We start from the raw sequence: 25386 nt of genomic DNA on the forward strand, positions 1-25386 counted from the left end.
CAGTGACATACACAGCAAGACCAGGCACACTTTCACACAACTTTCGCAACAAATCAGACCTCAAATCCCTGACTGTCACGAGCACATTGGCTAAGACTATCCCAGTTCGCAATAACTCACTTCTGGAGGGCGCAGGGGGTCACTTAGGCAGTACAAATGCTTGGTGGTCAAGTAATGAGAGATCAGAAATCACAGAGCACCAAGAAATAACGGAAGCAATAAACACAGAGAAAGCAAGAAACGGCCTAAGTCTAAGTCTTTGCCAAAGACTGTCTACCAGCAAACAATATCTCAATCATATATTTGGCACTAAACAGAAAAAGAAAACAGGATATTCAGCCAATTTACCAGAGCGAACCCTCACTCGAAGAAGGATTCACTTGCCCACCTCCTTAATGTTACTCAGCGTGCCAGACTAGTCCCCTCGTGGCTCTGATACCACTGTAGGGATCAGACAAGTCCGGGTTCACTATTTACCGAGACCTCTTTGTTCTTATACAAGAGAGCTCAGCCAAACTCTCACCCACGCGGCTTATTTACAAAGAATCTAGCTATTACATAAGAATCCTAGCCCTCATTGACCGGATGCTACTGGACCCTCAATGAACCCTGCACACTTAACACACACGTTAGCAAAACAACAAGGATCCTCTCGGATCTTAAGAGTAAAGCAAACAAGTAAGCAGGAAACACAAGAAACACAAAGAAACCGAATAGATCTTAGCAATGGCTCAGCCACCCGCTAATAGTACGAATCTATTCTCCAGAAACCAGATCCAAGGGAGCACCGTTGAATCCACTAGTGATTCACCTCACACAATAGATATCAACCCCAAACAACTCCACTATGCCAGATCTGAAACCTCTCGAACACAGACTCACAGAAAACCCTCACACACAAAACCCTAGTTTCACCAACACCACAGCAACCGAAGCAGTTGCCTTCTCCAACACTCACACAAGATCAATCACTCAAATAACCATGAAAGATCACAGAGAAACAACTAGAGACTCATCGGTGAAGAAGAAGAGAAGAGAGGATTTCAACAGTCGAGAGAGAGTAGAGAGAAGATAGAGTGTTTCGAATGTCAAGAGGCAGAGAGGAGTGGCAGGGGTGTATATCACCCGGGCATTGGGCTAGGGCAGCCACCGGCCCAATTCCTATCTGGGCCTCATTTAATCACAGCCCAAAAAATAATCCACCTCCAAATATCCAAGAACGTTTATCACATACTTTCAGTATAAACAATTTTGTTGGCGATTTTCAGTCAACCTGACTTCGTTAGTTAAAAACAAAAGGAGGTTACTTACACTTCAAAAAAATAGTGAATGTATATACGTGACAGCCTGGTTAAGTTATCATTTCCATAGCTCTTCTAGATACCAACTCCCATTCTCGTAAACCCTTTTATTTACTCCATCCAAATCGCTCAATGCAAAATCTCTTAGCTCAAAATTGATTTCTTCTTCCCATGTATGGGTCAAAACTGTTTTCAAGAATCGGCAAGATTCACCATTTTTGCTCGTTATCAGGTGCTTGCAAAAATTTTGTGCTTCAAGATGTGCTTTCGCAAATCCCTAATTTCTTCTTTCTTGTTCATGCAGCTGAGCCCGGGGGAATATGCTAAATCGGGATTGCTTTTGAAGTGAGGTTAGAATATTGTTTTCATGGAAATGAAGACGTTTGCTTATTTATTTCTGTATTCGACGGATTAACATTTTGAATTTGAGGAAATCTTTTCTACAGTTTTGGATGATGGGTTTGTTTGGGTTTCCTTATGTGGAGTTTGGGGTGGATTTTAGAGTTCTAAGGACGTTTAGGCATGTGATTATTGGTTTCGAATTAGTTGCTACCAATGCAGGTTGTGTTAACAATTACATGTATTGAGTTTCGTTGGATGGTTGACATATTCTTTCAGGATTTTGCACAGACTGGTCTTCTCATTAAATTCGTGTAAATTACATGTGCTGAGACATGTATCTTTCAATCACCTCGCCAGCCAGTAAGCTTTTTTGGGGTTCAACAATATATAGTGGACAAAGCTCTTCCTTTCAGTAAAATTCTATTGTCATCCTTTGGCTTAGAGCTATTCCAATTTGGTGGTTTGTGTTGGAGGATAAAGCTCGTGCTCTGTGTCTGTGTATGTCTGACACCAGTCACTTGTGTGACGGGTTGTGGTTGTCTGTTTTCTTGCATTTAGACTGTTCTATTCTATTACTACTTGGGGGAATTAGTTGGTTTAACAACATTCGGTCTACAAATTGGCAGACCATTAGTCCCTAGGTGGTTTCAAACTTTCAGTTCTTGCTCAATGAGTGTCTGGTTCCCGGGAGTTTCTCTCGTTTCTCTTTTCTGTAGTTAGCCACCTGTTTGTTTAATTAGTTTCTGCTCCCTAGAAGAGAATAGCTGAACAATATGGATGATGAAAGACTGATTCGCTGATACAGAAAGACATGCAATCGTTCTAGCACTTGTCTAGAACTATTTCTCTTAGCCAACTTGTTTATCTTGTACCAATAGTTATGGGTCTTGATCTAAAGATACAAAGTAAAAGCAAACGCTTATATTTCTTCATGTTTTCGCACACAAATTCCCTTCTTGCTACATTTGATATCTTATATAGTATTCAGTCTTCATTTTTGAGATGCCGCCTTATTTTACCTCATGGCTTCTTAATCCTGCTTTTTTGGATATACAACTGGATTCTTCTTGCATATCTCATCAGTGAATGTTAGTTGTTAGCTTACCACTTTCCTGGTCAAGGATATGGGTGCCACTGGGATTTCTGGCGCCGAACTAGATATTAATCACAATGCCTCTTTTTGTTCCAGGTTCGGAAAATGATCCTGACAAAGCAATACCGCTGCGTACATTCGCCAAGTTGTGCTTGTACAAAAGGTCACCTTAGTGAAGAAATCATATTTTTAGTTTTTAACCATTTAAATTGGAACCCGAAATTGATTGCAGCACTTTCTTGTGCTTGCAAATGGTTTGATGATCTTGCCAAACGTGTTCTTTGGAAGGAATTCTGCAAGACTCGAGCTCCTAAGATGATGCTTGATATGCAGTCAAGTGGGAGTCATAGTGTAGATGGAAATTGGAGAGCTCTTGGTAAGCTGCTCATATATTGTTCTGGATCGCGCAAGGATGGGCTGTTCAGTAGTAGTCACATTCCAGGTCATTTTGTCTACCGTACACGCTTCTCAAGGACATCAGGGAAGAGCTTTTTGCTACCACAATGCAGAACAGATGTCTTATACGTATCAGATCCTTGTGAGCACCTTGACCAGGGGGATGATGGTGATGTGGGATTCTTTCGTGGAATATTCAAATCTTTTGCTACTTCAAAGGTCAGGAAACTACTCATAAACAGAAGCGCTCCACTGCATCCCACTGAGATCTGCCCTTACTGTAAGGCAAAGCTATGGAACATGCTCGCGGCAAAGATGATACCATCGAGTGCTAGCTGCCGGTTGGGTGCTTATGATGATTGCATCGAGTACTATGTTTGCCTTAATGGACATGTGCTCGGGATTAGTACCCTCTTGCCCTTGTCGGACACTGATGAAGCATCGGAAGAGTGAGGCATGATTAGAGGCCAGGTAGGCTTTGCTACTTGAATCTCATGTTCAGTTCTGTATTAGACAATTTTTACTAGTTGTTTGTAGCTAATAAGAGTGCATTTTCTTTGATGGTATAGGTTGGAAAACATTTGTTTGCTCATTTTCTACACTTTTCACATATTTGGTAGAGTAGATAATTGTCCAGAAAATGTGTTTACCGGTATCTCTATTTAATTTCAGCAGGTGTCAAAGACTTGATGCTTAATGGTGGCTGCTATAAATTGTATTTACTCAGCTGGCCACACACATGATTGTTAACTACTCTATCTACCCATTGTTTGTACATTTGAATGGAAGTGCAGCTTGAGAGTATGTAATATACAAGTGCTTGTCTTCAATTAATTTAAACGACTCTTAACTTGATTATAAGGGCTTATTACATCAAGGGAAATTAATTTATTGGTGTGGCAATAGTCTCATTGCGTTGGTGAATACGCTTGGTCTTGGCTTCTAGAGTCTATGTCGGAGACCGCTCCTGATCCCAACTTTCTAAATAGAGGCAACTGGCCGTTGCCAAATGCTGTCCGCTACTATGGTATCCTCATCTTTCTCAACGTATTTAGATCACATGCTGGCCTCGCCCCGTAGTTTGGATCTTCCGATCTGATATCCTCCTTTAACTGTCAACAATGTTAAATGTAGCTGATTACTAGATACTCATGCTTCTAATATTCCATCACACATTGTTTACTAGTCCAATTTTTTTTAGTCCAATTTCATCGCCAAATGAATGAGGGATGTATCCTTTAGGTTCAACTATATATATAGTGGACTAAACTGAAATCCTAATGTCATCCTTTGGATTAGAGATTTAGACTTGTTCCAATGTGGGCCTAGAAATGACTTCGTATCTTGGCATTTCATCATGTTTGGTTGGTTTGTTAGGTAGTATTTCATTTTTTTTATAAGACTAAAGTCCTTTTTTGTACTAAATATATGGCGTTTTTATGATTTTGATCCAAAACATTATCTTTTGAATTATTTGGTTCATCACAAATAAAAACGGGTCACATTTGGTCTGAATGGGATGAAACTGTTTAAGTTAACAGTCAAAGAATCTTAATTGAATTTTGACCGGATTAAGAGTTTATATTCGAATTTTTATTCTTTTTTAAAAAAATTCGAATTTTATTCGAAATTATTATTATCAAAAGGAACTGCTTGTCATTTATAAACCCTAGTATAATTTTACATTCTTTTTCTCTCATTCATCTTCTTCCTCGGTTTGTTTTGGAGAGAAACCCTAGTTTTTGTAAGAACCTCAAGTAACCCAAACTAACCAACCATGGACCATTCGAACTACAGCAGAGAGACCAGTGAGAGTGGCGGTGGACGTGGCCTCCGATTCCGGTATGAATTCTGCCATTTCGGTACGAAATCAAGACAAATCGACACAAAATCAAGAAAATAAGACAAAATCAAGACAAATCAACACAAAATCAAGGCAAAGCTTACCTTCTCGATTTTCACTCGGAGCTGGTTGACTGTGTTTCGCCTTTCTCCTCCTCTCAAACGTGTACTTATTATCACGAGGATCGCCCAAGCAACGGTGATAGGAGTCATCCACGAACCAACTCAAGGAGAACTAGGGTTTTTCGTGAGACTGGGGTTGAATCGAAGGTAAATCGCCGCCCCGAACCAGAGTTGAACCGCCCGCGAGAGATGGGGGAGATAGACGAGATTCAGTGTAGGAATTGTAAAGAGAGAGATTGGGGAGATAGACCATCGGTTCATTCCATTTAGTATTGTTAAATCATTTTATGTTTTATTTTATTTTTGTCAAAAATTATTAACGTAAAATTTGTAATTTTTTAGTTTTGGGTTAATTAGATATTAGACATTAATAAAATATAATTATTAATTCTTAATCCAGTCAAGATTCAATTAAGATTTGTTTATTGTTAAATTTAACAGTTCCGTCCAATTCGGACCAAATGTGATCCGTTTTTATTTGTGGGGGACCAAATAATTCAAAAGATAATATTTTGGGCCAAAATCATAAAATCGTCATATGTTTATGACCAAAAAGGGTCTTTAGTCTTTTTATAATTACACCTATTACACCTTTTTTATGATAGACAAGTCAAAATTTCATTAAAGCCAAAAAACGACAGAATAGAAAAAAAAAATAGGAAAATTCATTTCTTAACATAAACCACCAATATTTACGGTTTATTAAATGGAGGGAGATGCGCCTCTGCTTTTTCTCAGGCTTTGAGTTAGTTAATTCTGGGTAACTAAACAACTATGTGCATTATTGAGCCTAATAAAGGCCATTTCTGTCATTTTTTTTCTTACAAGCAAAAGCCCCAACACCAAATGGCCTGCATAAAAGTGTAAGACATTGGCTCGACCTATAAAAGCTCAATCTGTGCATCTATTATTGGCTCAATGACAAGCAAGAAAGAGACTGCAGAATCTCTCCACCAAGAACAGTTGTGGCAGCTGCCACACCTGATGAAATACAAGAAAAACAATATCCGCCCACCTTTTTTGTACGCAACTACAAAGGCACATCGTGCACATGAATGGCTATACTGCCCATTGTGCTAAATAGTATTGTGGCCAGTTCAAGGAAAAACTAAAACTTACTGCACATACAAAGCAAAAATGAATTTTGACCCAAGAACTAAACCATTTTCCCATTCAGCAACTGTAAATGTCTTATTTCCAAAAACAGTGTATAAATCCTCAAACGAATTAAAACAGTGATATCAGCAACTATAATGGTTGCGAGAAATGCCTGATATCTGGACGCCTGAATCTAGACTGAGTATGATTTATGAGGACTTCACATTTGACCATCTGTTTTCTAAGAACCAAGAATTACACATGTCTCCGTGTTGTTCCTAACTCCATTACCTTATCTGTATTCAATCATTAAACAAGAATCAAGTTTGCCATCAACAGAACATTTTTGTAAGTGAATAAAAATGCTACTAACCAACCTGGAATACGTGGAATGTATTGTTGCTTCTGGAGCTGCATCTCATAATATCACACAGCCACATTTATTCTGCTTTGAATCACTCAGCATTTTCTTCTCTGTGCCAAGATGAAAACATTGACATACTTTAATGAGATGTGACATGGAAAAGTGGAAGGAAGAGAAGGCAAATGAGAGTGATTTTTCGCACAAATTGCAAACTGATCAAATGTTATTTTTATTGTATTTGTACTCCATTTATGAATTCTCAAACAATGTTAGACCAAACCTTTCTCCTTGGCCGGAGGTTGAACAACGACATGCATGGTCGTTACTCCACCTGGAATATCATATAACGGGCCCCTGCATTCTCCCACAGTTATGTTGTTCTCTAATATTCTTCCCCCGCTAATCAACTTGATGTCTTTCACTGTAAGTGGACCATTTTGTTTATCTGTTTCAAAGATACATATTAAGATCAGTATTAAACTAATAGCTAGAAATTATTAGAATTGCCAACAATTGTAACACTTGTATTATCATTTTGAGACAGATCAAACTTTTTTACAGCATTGTGAGATGCTTACAACATAATGACTATGGTGTTATTACACTGCAAATGCAGGTGACAAGATGCATGCATTCCCTCATATCTATAACTGCATTTGTTCATCAACTATAGTGTCGACACTTCCAGCAGTCCTAAATATGAATTTTTGGGTACATTATTGCACATCTCTTACGGTAATAAAGAGATCCCTATAGGCTAGGCTTTATCTATATTTAGAGCCATACACATTTTTGGAAGGTCCAGACCTTAATCATAAAATAGCAATCCGGTAATAAAGGCATACAAGACTTATCATATCATAACTAGAGTTATTTAATTCCTGATCTTTTAAAGTAAATAAGATCTAAATTCATTCTCTAGTCTTCATTGAAAAGACTGAGAAAGTCATAGCTCAAGATTTCAGTTTCTCCTTGAGGGATACAGAATATGAGATTAACTACTACACATACGTATCTATCTCAACTTTGAAAACAACCCACATTAAAGATTTGCAGCTACATGCCCCATCAAAGGCACATGTAAAGTTTAAATTCTAGCACAACCACAACCAAAAAAATGAAATAGGACAATGCCTCGATGGATTGACAACAAATAGTGGGCTGCTAATCTCAACCGTAGGAGCAACACAGCTAAAAAGCAAATCTATAGAAATCACAAATACACACATAGAGAATCATATCTATTTGAAAGTTTTATCTACCTTTAGGCCACTGAGATATGATATTTTCCTTCATGGTGGCAACATTCGTTGCTATTGGAAAGCTTTTTGGGCCAATATCTGATCCATCGATCAGCCTAAACTTGATCTCTAACTGTTCTTGTGCTCCAGACATCTCCAGATCAGACCCCACTCTTGTAGTTGAGAATTAACACCAAGATTATTCACTCCACAAAATCACGAAGCAATCTATCAAGAATTAACTATAGGTATTGAAAGATTTGCTTCTCCTGATGATTCACAACAGCAGCACCCCCAATTCTGGGCAGCTGATATTGGATTATTGGATTAAACGCAGGAACATTATACCAACTCCCTATCAAAGAATGTCAATGCATGATTAACTAAATGCACTATTCATCACTGTAAAATATAATGTGCATCTTCGATTCAAAATAGCAAATTCAAGAATACGTAAAATAAAACTGACACATAAAAGCTAAATAAAATGGAAGCTAATTAACTGACAGCAGAATCTAAACAGCTCTTTTACAATAAACCCTCTGGGATCAAGATTATTAGCTCTTTCTATTTCCAGATTCAACAAAGATCGTGGAAATCTTTATTTTAATTCCACTTTAAGATCGAATTTATCGACAAGTCAAAAACCCAAAACTAATGAAGAAAAAAAATTAGATTCTACTCGATTTCCATATATCATCAAAATCCCAAAATTCAAATTCATAAGAAGTAGAAAAAAGAATTGCAAAAACAGCGTACTTGATGTGGGATCTGCTTCCTTTGATATTCCTATAGAAGATTTTTAGTTTCCAAGAAACAACGAATCCAGTAAGTGGAAAGGAAGAAGAACAAGTTGCAGTAGGTTCTCAAAATACGGAAAAGGAGAAGCGGCCAATGAAGCGAGTAACTGAGTAATTAAATGTTACTACTCCACTTTAATTCGGTGGAACTTTGACAATTGACATGGACGTGGATCTATGAATGTGCCTAATTTCATGTTCACTAAATTACGGTGGTTGTATCAATATTCCATTACTAAATTTTCTTTTATGTTAATATTACCAAATTTTATAATTTTTATTTTGATTTAGTTTTGTTTATAATTTTTTTTCGCGTGGAAATTAAAGCCACATGACTTTCCTATTTAACTTTTTTAGAATATTGTCAATATGATTATCTATTAAGGTGAGTATAATTCATTAGAGTGGTGTTCGATTTTCTAGATAAAAATAATATCAAGATATAATTTAGAATTGAGTTGTGAGTTTATTTTAATCTCGGGATACAATCTTGCAAACCGAACACTCTCTAGAAATATTATATAATTATTTATTATAAGACTAAATTGTAATAGGATAATTATTTTAGTTGGAGAAGTGACTATGACTCATTATCATATAAATATGTATTAAAAAATAAATTATGAGATTTAATCTCATAAATCAAACATAATAATTATATTCAATTATGATAGTAGTAGTAGTATAATTTTTCAAACTAAAGAGGATAAATGGTTATGAATAGTATTAATATGAAATGAGAGACAAGAACTCATTAGAGAAATAGATATAGGTGATGTTGAGTTACTACAGCATATTATTAGAATGATTATCTATTTAGGATTAAAATTTTAAATTATTTTAGTTGGGGAAGGAGTATCATTAAATTTGTTAATTTTATAAATCAAATATAGTATATAATATTTCAAATAAAATAGAGTGATAGACTAATTTGGTGGAGTGTATGACTACTTTGTTTTTGTAGATGGGAGTAATATTTTCGTTTCTAGTACAAGGGAGTACTATTCAAAGACTTTGAATCTTGTGTGCCTCGTTCGACAACCAAAATTCGTCTCCTTTACTTCATACTCATTTTCTCCGCATTGTCGGTGTCACCATCTGCTCCTAAATCGAGTTTCTTCAATCAGGTAACAATCGATTTATCCAACGAATCAGATCATTTCATGATTTTGCTTTGCAACGTGATCACTGCAAAATGCCAACTTATTGCTCGCTTTTTTTTTTATTGATCAGAAACTGTGCTTGTTTAATTGTTAGATTTGCTCAATGAGCTCTCCATTCGCTCTTACTTTGCTTCCTAAGGTTTGCTTTTGATTTTTTTTCACGGTTAGATCTGCTGGTTGAATCAGTAAAGCTGTCCATTTTTTGTTACTTTTATACTCCATCTTCTACTATGTGAAGCTGAGATATGTAGTTGCACATTTATGGTGAAACTATTTGATACCAGAATATCTTTGGAATACATCATATCTCTATTATTTAGTTAATTAGTGATTTTCTATATCTTTTCTATATAATTAGGATATTTATTTCTTGATCATTAAGTTAGGTTACTCCTATTATAAATAGTAGCCTTTATTATCTTTTGAATCATCCATTTTTTTGAAGAAATATATTTATCTTTATCCTTTTATCGTCTTTTACTTTTCTCTGCAATTTACTTTATCAAAAACCCTAGTTGAATGATAGTTGGCTGCTCGACGGGAGGATCCCGCGAACGAACCAAAATCTTCTCTGCGATCTCTAGCAGTTATCTGTCGATACGAGTTTACTCGTATCGACTGGTGCTTTCATTTCATGCTCATCTCCCAATTCGACCCCAAGCTGATCGACGGGGGAAATTCTGCATCGGTGAAGACGATCTCTAAGTGCGAGGAAGACACGCCCACATATATTTTTTCCATTATCAGTTCTTCAGTCTCCAGCATAGCCAACCTCTTTCAATCGACGATCTAGAGATGCTAGCGCTGGAGGAAATTGGTCTGGCCGCCCATACACCGTTGTGCTTCAACACGAACGTACCAGGCCCCTATGCACAGCCGAGTTACTTCAACGCTGGAACCCAGTCATGGCAACCTGTCTATCAACAGATCCGACAGGTCTTACAATTCGACAGACCGTTCCTCTCGCCACTGCCCATGCTGAGCCCCACATCGTGTTGGTACCCCAGAGTCAGAACGTGCAATTTGGATACTCCTATCCAGACCCGGCGCGCCCAATTCCAGCGCCTCCCTTTAGTATGCCAAGGCCCTCTTCGGTGTTCTACCCGTGACCCGAACCTGACCCACCAGACGGGCATCTGGTATACACCGCTGCACAGTCGCCTTACTAGCCCCTCCAGCCACTATCGCCTCCATACCAACCGCCATACAACAACGTCGGCCATATGAAGCCCCTCGACATGCCATGTGATTTGGTGATGTCGACTTTGGAACCGAATCTACCGGAGGTAGCCTTGGTTTCACAGCTCGAGCGCCTGACTGCAATTGTCAGAAAATTGGAGTCTTGGATGGATGCAAACGCACGCTGCGTGGGCGATCCACACGCCGCGACGAGCCATTGCCGCACAGCCGCCCCACTGCCCGCTGCAGCTGCTGTCTCGTCCATGAATCTGCCCCCGCCAGCTCCTCCGTGCAGCCCCGATATCAGTGGAGATGAGGGCGAATTGTTAGACGATGACCCACCCCCACTAGCCGTGATCTCTCAATCGGGCGACTCCAATACCATTCAAACATCGGTCCCTCATTTTGTACTTGTTGTTTTCCCTGGTTCTATAAAATTGGGGATTTCAGAGGGTGTGAAACGCGACTGCTTTAGTTCTTCTCTCGGCAAGAGTAGAGTTACAGAGAAATTTCACAATTTGGATGATATAGGTTTTAATGATGCCGCGAATCCAATTGATGGTGATGTTGCAAGAATGAATCATCGACCAACATCGCTTGACGGTGATACACAGTGGATTCCTCCGCGCAAGGACACGTCGTGTTTGAGCATTCTGGGACGCGTGGACAAGCTTCCCATTTTAACAATGAATTTTGGCAACCACAATGGTCATCCTTTGATGATTTTTGATGGAGGTGATGAAGGGAGATGCTCTACTGTTCGGTGTGCGTTTGATCTGGGTGGGGATACCTCGCCAAAGCTTTTGTTCGCCACTCTTCATTTTATCGTGGTTTCCACCTTGAATATCTATGGAATACCACCATATCTCTATTATTTAGTTAATTAGTTAATTAGTGATTTTCTATATCTTTTCTATATAATTAGGATATTTATTTCTTGATCATTAAGTTAGGTTACTCCTATTATAAATAGGAGCCTTTGTTATCTTTTGAATCATTCATTTTTTTAAGAAATATATTTATCTTTATGTTTTTATCTTCTTTTACTTTTCTCTGCAATTTACTTTATCAAAAACCCTAGTTGAACGATAGTTGGCTGCTCGACGGGAGGATCCTGCGAACGAACCAACATTTTCTCCGCGATCTCTCGCAGTTATCTCTCGATACGAGTTTACTCGTATCACTATTATTAGGGTTTATGGTTTGACACAAAAATTAAGTGATGATGGTTTTTTTCGTATTCTTTAAAATTTTTATTGATTATTTTCTGCACTTTTGTTTGCTATCTATTTTGATGTTGATTTTTTGTTGTTGCACGAGCATGTGGTATTCCGCCAGTAATTAATGACGAATCTTTGTTTGTGTATATGTGCTTTATTGTTCGGTTTGGAGTTTAGTTGGGTTTTAGTTATTGCCGATATTTATTCCATTCACTTTTTGGTTAAGTAAACACTTCTAGAAAGTTAAATTTATAGGACTCTTCTCTACTTATTTTTTCATGGTAATCTTGAATGGAACATTTCAGGGTGATGTTTTTTTCCTTACTTATCATTTTTTGAGCCCTCCTTTAGGAATGACAACGCAAACTGAGAGTTCTCTGCCAGCTCCCAGACCTCAAGTGATTGGAAATGCCTTTGTTGAGCAGTATTACCATATTCTCCACCGTTCTCCTGAGCTGGTTTATCGGTTTTACCAAGATGCAAGTATGTTGAGTCGACCGGATCTTAATGGTGACATGAAAACTGTGACAACCATGAAAGTGAGTCAAGCTTTCATTTTCATACTTGCTAATATCTCAGATATCTGAGTTAAGTCCTCTTACTCAGGTCTCTCTTTTGAATACAGCACAGCTGTTCCACTAGTTCTTGATGTATCCATATAGTACCCTATACTACATGAGACCGATTTCAGGTTTTTCCATGCATCATATAAGAGAAAAAGATTCTAACATTCTTGTAAAAATTGAGTGGAGATCAGATAACTGAAATGCGGATCCAATTAGGCTAACCTTCACATCCTCTGTTTTCACCTACCTGAATTGCTATGACCTATAACTCAAGGCCCTGCTTTTGATCAATAAGTTTAGTTCTAGATAGCCTAATTTAGTTATACTGTTTTTTTAAGTTTAGCTTCTGATCAGCAAGGGAGGTTTAATGAAGATTATGGAGTTAATGCTAGTCTCATTTTTAACCAGAGCATAAATGAGGAGATATGTAACTTGGACTACAAGAACAAGAAGGCAGAGATAAAAACTGCTGATGCTCAGAGTTCTTTTAAGGAGGGTGTCATAGTCCTTGTGACTGGGTGCTTGACTGGAAAGGACAACATGAGAAGGAAATTCACGCAAACATTTTTCCTTGCTCCTCAAGACAAGGGATACTATGTTTTTAATGATGTTTTCAGATACGTGGAGGAGAGTAAATCAGATGTTGTCTCAGAGGTGGCTACTGTAGCTGATGACATCCCATCCAGTTCTTTGCCACAAGATCCAGGTTTTCACTTCTCATTCTAAAATCTGAGCAAAGATGCTTTTCAGGATGACTTTCTTATCTTTGCTAATTTGTTTTCAGAGCCTGCGCTGGTGGTTGATCCCCCCAAAGAAGAAAATATAACTTACACAGAGGGAACTAAGACTGTTAAGGAGAAAGATAATGGCCTAGTGATTGATGAGAGAGTAGCTAGCCACCCTAGAGACATTGTGGTGGAAGCTGAAGCTTGTTCAAATGAGAAGCATGCATTAGCAGAAGAACCAATTACTTCTGCATCCCACGAGGATGCTCCAAAAAAGTCATATGCTTCAATAGTTAGTTCTAAAACAAAGGGACCTGCCAAAGTTTATGTTCCTACTAAAGCAAGAGTAGCTTCTAGAAAGAGTGAGCAGCAATCTATTAATCCTGCTGCAGAGGCTTCAGTTTCTGAAGCATCAGTGAACAATGCAACTGTTAATACCCCAGAAATTGATGATGCCCGGGATGAAGGTATTTTATCTTTTTTGGAGCTCTTTTGCAACATTCAAATCAATGTAAGAGCAAATAAAATGAGACATCGAGATTAAGAAAACTTGATGGAATAAAAGACCTCCATGATGTGTAGTCAACAGTTCAATAGCTGTCAATTCTTACTTATGCCCTTATTTGATGAATCCATTGTTCTTTTGTGTTTTTTCCTTACAGTTGAAGGTCATTCCATATACATCCGGAATTTGCCTCTAGATGTGACTGTTGCTCAACTTGAAGCCGAATTTGCAAAATTTGGACCTATTAAGCATAATGGGGTCCAAGTCCGCAGTAAAGAGGTTAGCCATAATGCAGGTTCTTACTGCATTATTCTTTTCTTGAGATAATACTGATAGTAGTATGTTAGTATTACATACTTATCTTGCATGCATGCCACAGGGTGTTTCTTACCCCTGGCAATCCATTTTGCATCTATTGGACAGTTTGTATAATGTCTTACTCCTGTCTTTGCAGCTACAAGGATTCTGTTTTGGCTTTGTTGAGTTTCAAGAATTCAGCTCCATGGAAAGTGCAATCAAGGTCTGTGCTCTACAATTCTAGTTATTGTCAACAGGCCTCGAGAAAGCTTTTGCTCTTTCAAAAACCAGCCTCCTTGAAGCTCTTATGTTGACGTTTATTTTTGTTCTGGACCACAAAGGCATCGTTAGACTCTTTCTGCAATCCTTTTCTTACTAATGCAGTTGCATCTTTCTATCCCGCGGCCTCATGATTTGAGGTTTGAGCCATCTTATGCCACGAGAATCATGCAATTCTGACCTGGCAAGAAAGCTGTCTGTATCAATCATCTTTCCGTCAACTCTTGATCTTGTTGCCATGATTTTTAGCTTCTGGACTGTTTCCCTTTTCATCGTTGCTTGTTCTGCGTTTAGCTTTAAGCATTAGAGCAGATATCGGGACTATTGAAACATCTCCATCTCATCGTATCTCATTTCAAAGCCATATAGATGGAACTTACTAACTCTGCATGAAGTGAGATCCTAGTTATTTGGTGTTGTTGGAAAAAATCGATTAGCGCTTTTCAAAGATTGCCAATATTAAAACTCTATTCTAGAATGTTTTTAATTCTCATTTTAATTGAAAACAATGAGATGTTTTTCCTCCTAGAAATGAGTACAATGAATGGGTTTATTGCAACATTAAATTAAAAGACTGTCACGGTGCTTTTCTTGTTGATGTACAGTTTTGTCCACTTATGTTTTTTCTTTCACCTATACATGCGTGCTATGCAACAATTTAGCATATTATCAACCATTATACCCAATTGATCTGCTGATTTTGTCCAAGCTGTTCACAATTGGTGATCCTTCTAAGAACGAGAGGTTGAAGTGTTTGCATTCTATTATTCTTTCATTTGAATGCTTCAAATGCACACTTGTTTATGATTTGGAAATTTTCGGAAGAAGAGTTAGCTTAACTTCTCTGCTTTTGATGTTCATAATTTGCTTAGCTCTCCAATCCCTGGCCTATCATATATTATTAGTTCTAGTGTATTTTTGTTGTTCTGGTGATTCATACTCTAATTAGAACTTATAGATGGTTTTTTAGTCCATGTTATAATATTTACTTTTCACATTTCAGGCTTCTCCTATAACTATTGGGGACCATCAAGCTACTGTGGAGATAAAAAGAATTACGACTCGAGGTGAGCCAGAACCTTAACTTTTTATTCTCCCAGTTCCATGCATGTGATACTTAATAAACTGAGCCTGACATATATTTCTTGTAGTTGGCAGCGCGAGGGGGAGCCGTTTTAGTTCTTCCAGGGGAGGGTTTCGTAATGAAAACTTCAAGGGCCGTGGCAACTTCAGTGGTGGTCGGACCTACGGCATCAGGGGTCGAGGAAATTTCAGCAGTGGGCGGAGTGGAGAAGGATATCACCAACAGGGAAGAGGACGGGGCAGCCGACGCCTCAGTCCAATTCAGCATGTAGCTGCAGCGTAGATCGAATGTGAGATATATGCCTGAAATATCAGATGTTGCTAGTCATTTGACTCATATATATATTTAATCATAATCAATTATCTTCTTGATTTGGTTGACATTTAGTGTAGTCATTCAGTTATTCCTAACTAGTAATGAATTCTGAATGTAGCATATTGTTAATTTACAACATATTTCCACGAATCCATGAGCTCTCTGCCTCAACTTTCTTAGATTGAAAGTTTTAAAATTAATATGAGGGTGTCTACAAATAATAATTGGATTAATAGTTCGTCATTAGTACTAACTATTAATTAATCAGTAGTATTAGTATTAGCACTAAGTACGGACATTTTCGTTAAAATGCTATACTGACGGAACAAAATCGAATATTTATAAAGTTGAATTGTAAGAATATTTATATATTACGAATTGTAAGATCGTGATGTAGGAAGCTTGTGCATTGATATTATTTGAACAGAATATTCATATTTGAAATTTGGAAACGAATTCTTCTAACCCTAATCTAGGACATGGCAGAGAAAAATGGGGCAAGGAAGCTATACTTCTCATTTACAATTACAAGTAGCTACAAATTACATCCCTAAAACACCTTTCCTAACACGACGGCGGCTGCAGCTGTTTCAGCCGCCGTACCACCTGCTTCATGGTTGGCCTCGTTGATAGCGACTCCACTGTGCACACCACTGCCAAGTGCAACACTTCCACCAGATCGTCGTGTGGTCCCGCATCCCACAATCCGGCTGTGAAGAACTCCTTCGCCCGCCCCTGCCTCAGTAGCATACACCCCCAAGCCACAATGTTGAATCCGTTCCCATAGGAAGAAAACGAGGGATCTAGTGCTTTCTTGTCGGAGATCAGCTCCAGCAGCACGACCCCGTAGCTGTAAACATCCGCCTTGTCTGATACACGGCAGGTCATGGCATATTCCGGGGCCACGTACCCGAATGTTCCAGCCACGCCAGTGGTGGCGTGAGTCTCCGAAGTCCCGAGAAGCCTGGCCAGCCCAAAATCCGAGAGATAAGCATTGTACTCGTCGTCCAACAGTATGTTGCTAGGCTTGACATCGCGATGGAGAACGCGTGGCACACACTGATCGTGCAGGTAGGCCAGTGCCCGAGCGATGTCCAGAGCAATCTTGTGCAGTATCCTCCAATCAACAGCTCTTGTGGATCTCTCCTGTATGAACTTCTCCAGATTGCCTCCCGGTAGATAATTATATATCAGAAACATCTCTGTTTCACTGGCGTGGTACCCGATCAGGGTCACAAGGTTCGGATGTCTTAGCCTGCCCAGAGTCTTGATCTCTGCATCGAATTGCTGAACTCCTTGGAAGCGGCCAACCGCAAGGCGTTTGATGGCCACCAAGTGACCGGGTGAGATTTCTGCCTTGTATGTCGCCCCAAAACCTCCATTGCCTATGCAGTTGCTCGCGTTGAAGCTGCTCGTGGCACGCACCACGTTCTCAAAGGTCAGTGGGACTCCAATGTCGTTGAAGACGATCACTTCCTTTCTGGCAGTTCCGCTGACTCTGGACCTCGGTTTCCATTTCCTGGTGTAAAAGAAGAGCACGACAAGAGCAAGGAAAACTGAAAACACTGCTGCTGCTGATGTTATAGAAGCAATTTCAACTGAGTTTAGGCTGCCGTTGCCTCCTTGTTGCCTCGAAGTTGATGGTGGCGAAGAAGCTGTGTCTGGCGAGTTTCCCACTGTTCCTTGTTGCTCTGCAGCTGATGACGACAATGAGGACACAGGGCAGTGCATAAAAGGATTCCCAAGAAAGCTGTTGCACTGATTCATATTACTGTTGACAGGAAGCGGCCCAGACAGATTATTGAATGACACATTAAACGCTGAGATAGAGGATACATTTCCCAGTTCGGAAGGGAGCTGCCCCGATAGTTTATTGTTGTTCAGGAGGAGAACCGTCAAGTTTCTCAAATCTGCAAGACCTTTTGGAATTTCACCGGATAGAGAATTTGATGACAACTCAAGAACCTCGAGAGAGTATAGCTGCCCCAAACTTGCAGGGATTGAACCATCCAGATTATTTCCAGCCAAAGAAAGAGTTTTGATATCCTTTAGCTGGCCAAGGCTGCTCGGAATCGAACCTTGCAAAGGATTCCAGCTTAAATTAAGAAGAACAAGTGAACTCAAGTTTCCAATGCTGGGAGGTAGAGTTCCAGAAAACTGATTCCTGGAAGCATCTAGCAGTACCATGGACTTGCACACTGTGGCCATCTCAGTTGGGACTTGGCCCGATAACCCATTGTCACTTACATTCACTATGACACCTCTAAGTTGATCACACTTATCCAACAAAGCTCCGGGAAAAGTCCCTGACAGCTTGTTGCTTCCTGCAAGAAAGGCATAAACAGTTTGCTTTCCTACTCTTTCAGGTGCAATAGGCATTGGTGGTAGGGGCCCACTGAGATTGTTCGAACCGAAGTTATGCAATACCAATAAACTATCTCCATCTCCAGAAAGTGGCAACGAGGATTCGAGCTGAGCTCTATATCTGAAATACGACAGGTATGCATAAGAAGGATCATAAGTTCCGGTAGAATCTCCATACAAGGACTTTACAGGAGCACATGATTCGTAACTGAATCTGGGTATTGGACCCGAAAAATGATTCCCACTGACATCAAACACTTCCATACAAGGTACAGGAACTTTGTCACTGATCTCCCCACCAAGCCGGTTGGAGCTCAAATCAAGAAACTGCAGCTTCTTGCAGTTGCTGAAGCTGACAGGCATTTTCCCCGAGTAATAGTTTTCAGCCAAATTTAGCATCTCCAAGTTACTGCAGGAACCCCAACTATCGGGAAGGTCCCCATCCAACATTGCTCTAGGCACCCACACCATCTTCAAGCTTGAGAGACGCGTAATTTCATTCGGAAGGGTACCCTCATAGAAATTGTACTCATCAGCAGGCAATGCCAGCTTTTCCATCGAATAACCACCACCTAAACTCGAAACATTTGGAAGAGGATTCCACGAGTTTGCCAATACAAGAACTGAAAGACTTGTACAGTTACCAATCTGAGGCGGAATAGGACCCCCAAAATTGTTCCTCGAAACGTCCATCACTTGAAGTTGACTCAAGTGACCCAGCTCACTAGGAAGAACCTCCTCCAACAGATTCGAGTACAATAGAAGGGTCTTCAGCCCACTGCATTTTGCAATTTCACTTGGAATACCATCAGTCAAAAAATTCCCAGAGAGCTCCAAATGCTGGAGCTTCCCACAATTATCACCAATCTCAGCTGGAATAGATCCACCAAGCATATTAAACGACAAATGAAGCCCGCTCAAATCCCTAAATCTGCCCACGAACCCCGAAATCGATCCATTCAACTGATTCCCAGCTAAATTCAGTACTTGAAGGCCCATACAATTTGACAAAGAACTTGGCAGCCCTCCAGAAATTTTATTGAATCCCAAATTAAGGACTTTCAAATTCCTCAATCCACTAAATCGAGAGGGCAAAGCGCCCGAGATTAAATTCCCTTCAAGATCAAGCACTTCAAGCTTTTCCATACCCCAAATTTCAGCAGGAATTTCACCACCCAATTCATTGAAAGGCAGTGATAAAATCCTGAGTTCGCTAAGCTTAGCAGCAGAAGCAGACAATTTACCCAAAATTTTACGATCCCGACCCAAACAATTCCTTCTAATCCCAAACCCATAAAGCGGAAACTGAGCAATTCGAGCACAAGATAAAGAATTACCTCCGCCGGTTATATTGAGCGCCACGACCCGCGAACCCGGCCCGCACGAAACCCCGGCCCATGAGCAGTGATTCGGGTTGTCCAAAGCCCAGCTGCTCAGCACTCTGTAGGGGTCGGAAATTGAGGCCTTGAGCTCCAAAAGCGCAGATTTATCCAAATCGGAGCCCCAAACCGCTCCATTTTGAGCTGAGAAGAAAACGAAGAGCAGAATCAAGAGCTTCAACGGCTTGTGGTTGCGGAGATGGCGCCATTTCATGATGAAAGAAGAACGACCCATCACTGAAGCCCGAAAAGCCCGGCCCGGAGCCTTCCTTGTCTCCCTCCCAATCTCTATTGAAAACACGTCAAAGCCTTCAACCCTAGCCCTAATTTTGGGGCTGCTTTTGCTGCAATTTTTAATTGAAGTCGTGACACAGAGTCTACGAGGAGTAAAGAGGAGAGAGTGACAGGAAAAGAGAGAGAGGAACAGAACAGTGAGTTGTTTCTTGATTTGAGAAAACGCGTTGGTGTTCATATTTCCTTTTCTCTTTAAAAAAATTAATTTTCTATTTTCTTCGGTAATTCCACATAATTTTGGTCTTAAGCTGGACGACAATATAATATAAGTCGTTGCACTCTTCACATGTCTATACGATTGGTGAGTCTTATTCAGACGACTAATTTACTCTGTGTTTATTGATGGTATACACATTTTAACATTGTCGAAACTATCAGAATCTAGATCTAATGTAAATGGCTAGAAAACCTCGATTAGATTGAGGATGTAGAGAATCAGGTTAAATAGGTTTCTTTTTAATACGATAAATCTAGTTGGATAATCAAGCTATTTGAATACATTATGAACTAAAAATTTTGACATGCTTTGAAAACTGATATATTGAATGCTAGTATTAAAATTAAACATCTTGATATATGATTATAATAATCGACCTAACCTAATGGGCATAATAAAACCATGTGGATAGAGTATTTCGTAAAATAAATGAAACCAAAGAGGTAAAGAAGTAAGATACCAACGTGATTTTAAACATTATGTACTGTATCTTTTTTATTTTTTTACTACTTAATTAATTTATTGTTGTCTGAGTATGATATATGATCTGTTCTTTGTTCTCTCCATATATTCGAATGTTCAAAATTTTCTATTACTTCTCCAATATTGTTTTCATTATGAATTTTTTTGGTATATAGTTGTTATAATTATTACATTACAAGATATAGTTTTATTATGTTATGCACAATGGAAATATTGTCTCATTAGAGCATCCACGATAAGGCGCTCTATCCTCCGCTGCATCAGCATTTTATCCTCCTACCCTTCCACCTGCAGTGGGATACACGATAGTCCGCCCTATAGCACCACAATTTAATTTTGTATTTAATTTTTATGTTTGCAAATATATCAAGCAAAATAAATAAACAAAAAGCACCACAATTAAGGCAAATCCTACATTTACTTCATTAAAAAAAGTTACAAGAGTGGAGATAAAAACCAAGTGCACTACAGATAAAAAGCGCATACTCTACAGCATTCCCAATTTGCGGCGCAGATCATCGATCATCCACTTTAGGTATTGGCCTTCACCCGGGTCCTCGCACTGCCTGAGGGCATTGTGCGTGTCTTCTGATTGGCGGCCGCCACCAACTCCCCGCAGGCATGAGCCGCAGCCAAAGTCGGGGCCTGGGTTGGGGTCGGGGTCGAGATCGGGGTAGCGGTCGGGGCCGGGTTCTGTAAGGACGTCACCTTCGCCTTGCCCTTGTTCTTGGCAGTTTTGTTGCAAATGGGACGCCGGGAGGACATCGGTGTGCCCGAACTCTCATCCTCGTACATCGGCTGGTTGAGGTCCATCGGAGGGGCGCCGTTGTCGCTGCTCGTATAATCACCACGGCGGTGTTCTTCGTCCTCTTTGACGCAGCCGATATGGGCAGAATCCCTCCTTGGAACTTCTATTTGTCCTTCACGATAAGCCAGGAGGAGTAGTGCTTGAACTCGCCGTACAATGAAATGTACGACGCAAACTCCCTATCGTGCACATCTATAAACTCTTGCCGCTGCCCTGCTCCCTCAAGCACTTATCGTACTCCGCCGAGAACAAATTGAGTTGCTTCTTCATCTGATCTCAATGCTTGCGAAGCTGCTCCCTATGGCGCTTGTAGGCGGCCGCATGCTTGGGCTCGTTGTAGCGCTCAGTGATGCGCTCCCAGTACGCAATTTGCTTTTGGTTGTTGGCAAATATCGGGTCCTCTGAAATATCAACCCAACACTTCGTTAGGAGAATGCTTTCTTCAAAGCTGTAGTTCGTCCTCCCTGGGGCGAATTTTTCATTCTTCTCCGTAGGCGGCAACTTCTGGGCTCTTTGCTTGTTCCTCTTCTTCTTAGGGGCGGAGCCCGAGGCGGCGGCGAAGGCAGAGGGGCGGTCGGGGGGCGCGGGTGGGAGACGTCTCTATGTTTGACAGCCCGTACAAATCCAAGCTGAAATCCGGATCGTACTAGGTGTTGGAGTCGAAGGGCCGGTATTCGTCAGGGTCTGTACCCGGCCACCGTGCACCACCACCTAACATCGGAAATCCGTCGGGACTATTGGATTTGGGAAATTACCGGGATTCATTATAAATTGAAATAGAGAGAATGAGATGAAAGAGTGAATGGAAGAGTGAAAGAAGAAATAGAAGTGTGGTGTGTATATATAAATTTTAAAGAATTAAAAAAAACGCGTTGCATCGTCCGCAGTATCGTCCGCGTGACCCGCGGTGGGGCGGACGATACGTGTTCCGACGCCATCATCCGCGGACGATGTATAGGGCGCGGACGATGCATCGGGCATTGTCCGTAGGGCTGCAGTGGCGGACGATAGCCCGTCCGATGCACATGCTCTTATGATGTAATATTGTACCATTCTGAAGCTTAGAGCATCCGCAGCGGTGGCGGTTGGCGCCACCGCCGTCCGTGCCAGCGGCAAGGCGAAGGACCGCCACCGCTGCAACCGCGCCGCTGGCACGGCGCTGCTCGATGTATCGAGCACGTCCGTGCCAGCGGACGCACACGTGGCGGTCTCCCATTCGCCAACGGCATAGCCGTTGGTTTCAAACATTTTTTTATTTTTATTTTTTTTAAAATCGGATTTTTATTAAAAAAATCGATAAAAAATAAAAAAAAAATTTCACTTCCCCAAAAAATTATATCCGTTTATAACCGTTTTTCCCCACTTTTTAATTTTTTTTTTATTTTTTTTACCCCAAAAATACACACTTTCATCTATAAATACCCCCCAATTTCACTCCAAAAAATTCACACTTTCACTACACAATTCTCATCATCAATCTCTCATATCCATTTTCATCTTCCTCTCACACCCTACAACACCACTATGTCCGGTAACGACGACAACCCAAGCGGCTCTCACGGTTGGAACCCCGAATGGTTCGGTTCGCAACCGTTTCATAGTCCGGAAACGGAATATTCGGCCCCTCCTCTCACCCAAGATTCGGGCATTCCGAGTGGCTACCGGCCATACCTAATCGACGATCAAGGTGCCTCCGATGGGCGCTACGGGTGGACACCGGAGCCTAGGCCTCGCGCCCCTTCCCAAATGCCGAATCCTCCATCTCGCGCCGGTGTCCGCACACCGTACTCACCGGCGGAGATGGAAAGATTGTTCAAGGCGTACTTGGAAATCTCCGAAGATGCGGTGGTTGGAACGAACCAATCCGGCGATCACTTTTGGTGGCGCGTCTCTAGCCGGTACAATGCACACCGGCCGCCGGGAACGATCGAGCGCAACGAGAGTATGGTGCGCAACTGCATCGGCCGAGCCAACGAAGAAATTGGCAAGTTCAACGGCTATTTCATCCAGGAGTCCCGGAATGCCGGGAGCGGCCGAAGCGAGGTCGACATTGGGTCTCCAAAAACAATTGGGGTTGGTGCCGCCGGATGCGTAGTCTTCCTCGGGTTATATTAGCCAATAATTATGTAATTTTTAATTTTTAGGAGTTTAATTATGTAATTTTTAATTTTTAGTATTTTAATTATGTAATTTTTAATTTTTAGGATTTTAATTATGTCTTTTTATTTTATTTGTAATTTGTTATTTTTATTGTGGTTTTTTTAATGAATTTTAGTATTATGAAAATGTTTTTGTGTAATTGAATTTTATATTAATTGTGCTCGTCCTTGCGGAAGAGCACAGTTGTGGGTGTTGTGCTCTTGCCAGAGAGCAGGCATGAATAGTACCGCCCGGGCCCACAACCGTGCCGCTGGCAAGAGCACGGTTGTGGATGCTCTTAGAGCATCTCCAGTGGTCGGCGGCCCAGCCATAGCCCAGCCATGCCACACCAGCAGCACTAAATTCCTCCTGCCACATCAGCTGGACAAGCAACTGGACAAGCAATAGCCCAACCATAGCCTTGCCACATCATCAGCACTAAAAACAAATAATTAAACAATCATACAAAATACGGAATTAAATTTACAACACATATATGGGAAAATTCTCTAATAATATTAAATTTTAAAAAATGCATTACTTAAAAAAAATAAAAAAATTACATTACTTAAAAAAAATCATAATCCACGCACGGGCCCACCCCTTCCGGCGCCGCCTCACTCCTTAAATAGAGAGAGTACTCGTTAAAACAAGTGGTGCGAATGAAAATGTCGTGCAAATCGCGTATATATAGTGTTTCGAAAATAAAAAAAAATTGGCTCGCCGGTTCCTCGCCGATCCGGAGGCTGCAATAGCGGCGAGCCGATCGGCGAGAGAATCGGCGAGCGCCCGGGAATCGGCGTGCCCTCGCCGAAATTCTCGCCGATTTGGCCCTCACCGGCTGCAATAGCTCGGCGAGCGCCAAAAATCGGCGAGCCGGCCGCTCGCCGACCACTGGAGATGCTCTTACACGATGGAAATATTGCATAAACGATTTTGAAAAGACGGGCTTATAAAATAATTAGGATAGTACATAACTGTGATGGTTCAAACGACTAATTTCATTCGCAACAATGTTGAAAAGGAGAGAATTATAATTAGTTAGGGTTTTATTAAAAACATTATGCAATATGAATTCAAATTTTGAAAAAAAAACATAGAGTAGAAATACATATTTTACCAGTATATTGTGATTGATCTACTCATTAAAAACTTGGTTTACTACTTAACTTATATTTTCACTATTTATAAATATGATAGTCCATGTTGTATGTAGAAGATAAATACTCCATATTCACATATTTATTAACAATACACGATTAAGCAAATTACTGGCATTATTAGTAGATGAGTTAACATATTTGAATTCCTGTTGACTAACAACAATAAATATCCTTCGGATGGGACATCCAATAATGACATGACAAATAATATTGAACTCTATTTTTCTAGTAATAATAGTATAATATACTAGCCATGATTTTAATTGATTACTTACTTGGCTGTCTAATCAATTTATTTATTGAGTTCTAGGTCTTTAGAGCATCCCCAGTGGGCGGATGTCCCACTAGGTCATCCACTAGGACTTTTCAAAAATATCTCCTGCCACGTCACTAGGACTTCCCATCCCACTGCCACGTCACTAGGACATCCCCTTCACAATCCGCCCTTCCCATCGCCCTTTCCACTAGGACTTCCCGCAATAAAAAAAATCACAAATTCACAAATAAAGCAATTTACATTTACGGAAATAAAATTTCAACACGAATACGAACGGGAAAATTAACAACTTCATTTAAAAAAAACATACATGATTTGAAAAAACGTGG

At 40.3% G+C, this 25386-nt stretch overlaps 4 protein-coding genes across 6 annotated transcripts; 2 read left to right on the plus strand and 2 right to left on the minus strand.

Moving 5' to 3' along the window:
• Nucleotides 1-1370: 1370 nt before the first annotated feature.
• Nucleotides 1371-4023, plus strand: LOC121807845 (EID1-like F-box protein 2). Of its 2 annotated transcripts, none has more exons than XM_042208184.1 (4): nt 1371-1533; nt 1606-1651; nt 2833-3603; nt 3805-4023. In XM_042208184.1, the coding sequence occupies exon 3, from the start codon at nt 2842-2844 to the stop codon at nt 3583-3585; it is 744 nt and encodes a 247-aa protein (XP_042064118.1). In that variant the 5' UTR covers nt 1371-1533; nt 1606-1651; nt 2833-2841; the 3' UTR covers nt 3586-3603; nt 3805-4023. The 2 variants fall into 2 exon arrangements, with proteins under 2 accessions (XP_042064118.1, XP_042064117.1); XM_042208183.1 differs by having other exon boundaries at nt 1372-1533; nt 3808-4023.
• Nucleotides 4024-6239: 2216 nt separating this feature from the next.
• Nucleotides 6240-8715, minus strand: LOC121807846 (membrane-anchored ubiquitin-fold protein 2-like). 2 transcript variants are annotated; one of them, XM_042208185.1, is made up of 5 exons: nt 8560-8715; nt 7822-8155; nt 6840-7004; nt 6573-6669; nt 6240-6491 (listed from the first exon to the last, which is right to left on the minus strand). In XM_042208185.1, exons 2-4 carry the CDS (start codon nt 7952-7954, stop codon nt 6614-6616), a joined length of 354 nt encoding a protein of 117 aa, XP_042064119.1. In that variant the 5' UTR covers nt 7955-8155; nt 8560-8715; the 3' UTR covers nt 6240-6491; nt 6573-6613. The 2 variants fall into 2 exon arrangements, with proteins under 2 accessions (XP_042064119.1, XP_042064120.1); XM_042208186.1 differs by having other exon boundaries at nt 7822-7973; nt 8560-8712.
• An 846-nt stretch (nt 8716-9561) lies between these two features.
• Nucleotides 9562-16083, plus strand: LOC121807843 (nuclear transport factor 2-like). The gene is made up of 8 exons (XM_042208182.1): nt 9562-9727; nt 12514-12701; nt 13137-13434; nt 13513-13920; nt 14116-14237; nt 14413-14478; nt 15538-15601; nt 15686-16083. Exons 2-8 carry the CDS (start codon nt 12516-12518, stop codon nt 15898-15900), a joined length of 1359 nt encoding a protein of 452 aa, XP_042064116.1. The 5' UTR covers nt 9562-9727; nt 12514-12515; the 3' UTR covers nt 15901-16083.
• Nucleotides 16084-16325: 242 nt separating this feature from the next.
• LOC121807842 (LRR receptor-like serine/threonine-protein kinase RPK2) lies at nt 16326-20117 on the minus strand. The gene has a single exon (XM_042208181.1). It carries the CDS (start codon nt 19909-19911, stop codon nt 16498-16500), a length of 3414 nt encoding a protein of 1137 aa, XP_042064115.1. The 5' UTR covers nt 19912-20117; the 3' UTR covers nt 16326-16497.
• Between the last annotated feature and the right edge of the window lie 5269 nt (nt 20118-25386).

This window comes from Salvia splendens, chromosome 6 (genome assembly GCF_004379255.2).
Source record: "Salvia splendens isolate huo1 chromosome 6, SspV2, whole genome shotgun sequence".
In the NCBI taxonomy this organism is placed as follows: Eukaryota; Viridiplantae; Streptophyta; class Magnoliopsida; order Lamiales; family Lamiaceae; genus Salvia; species Salvia splendens.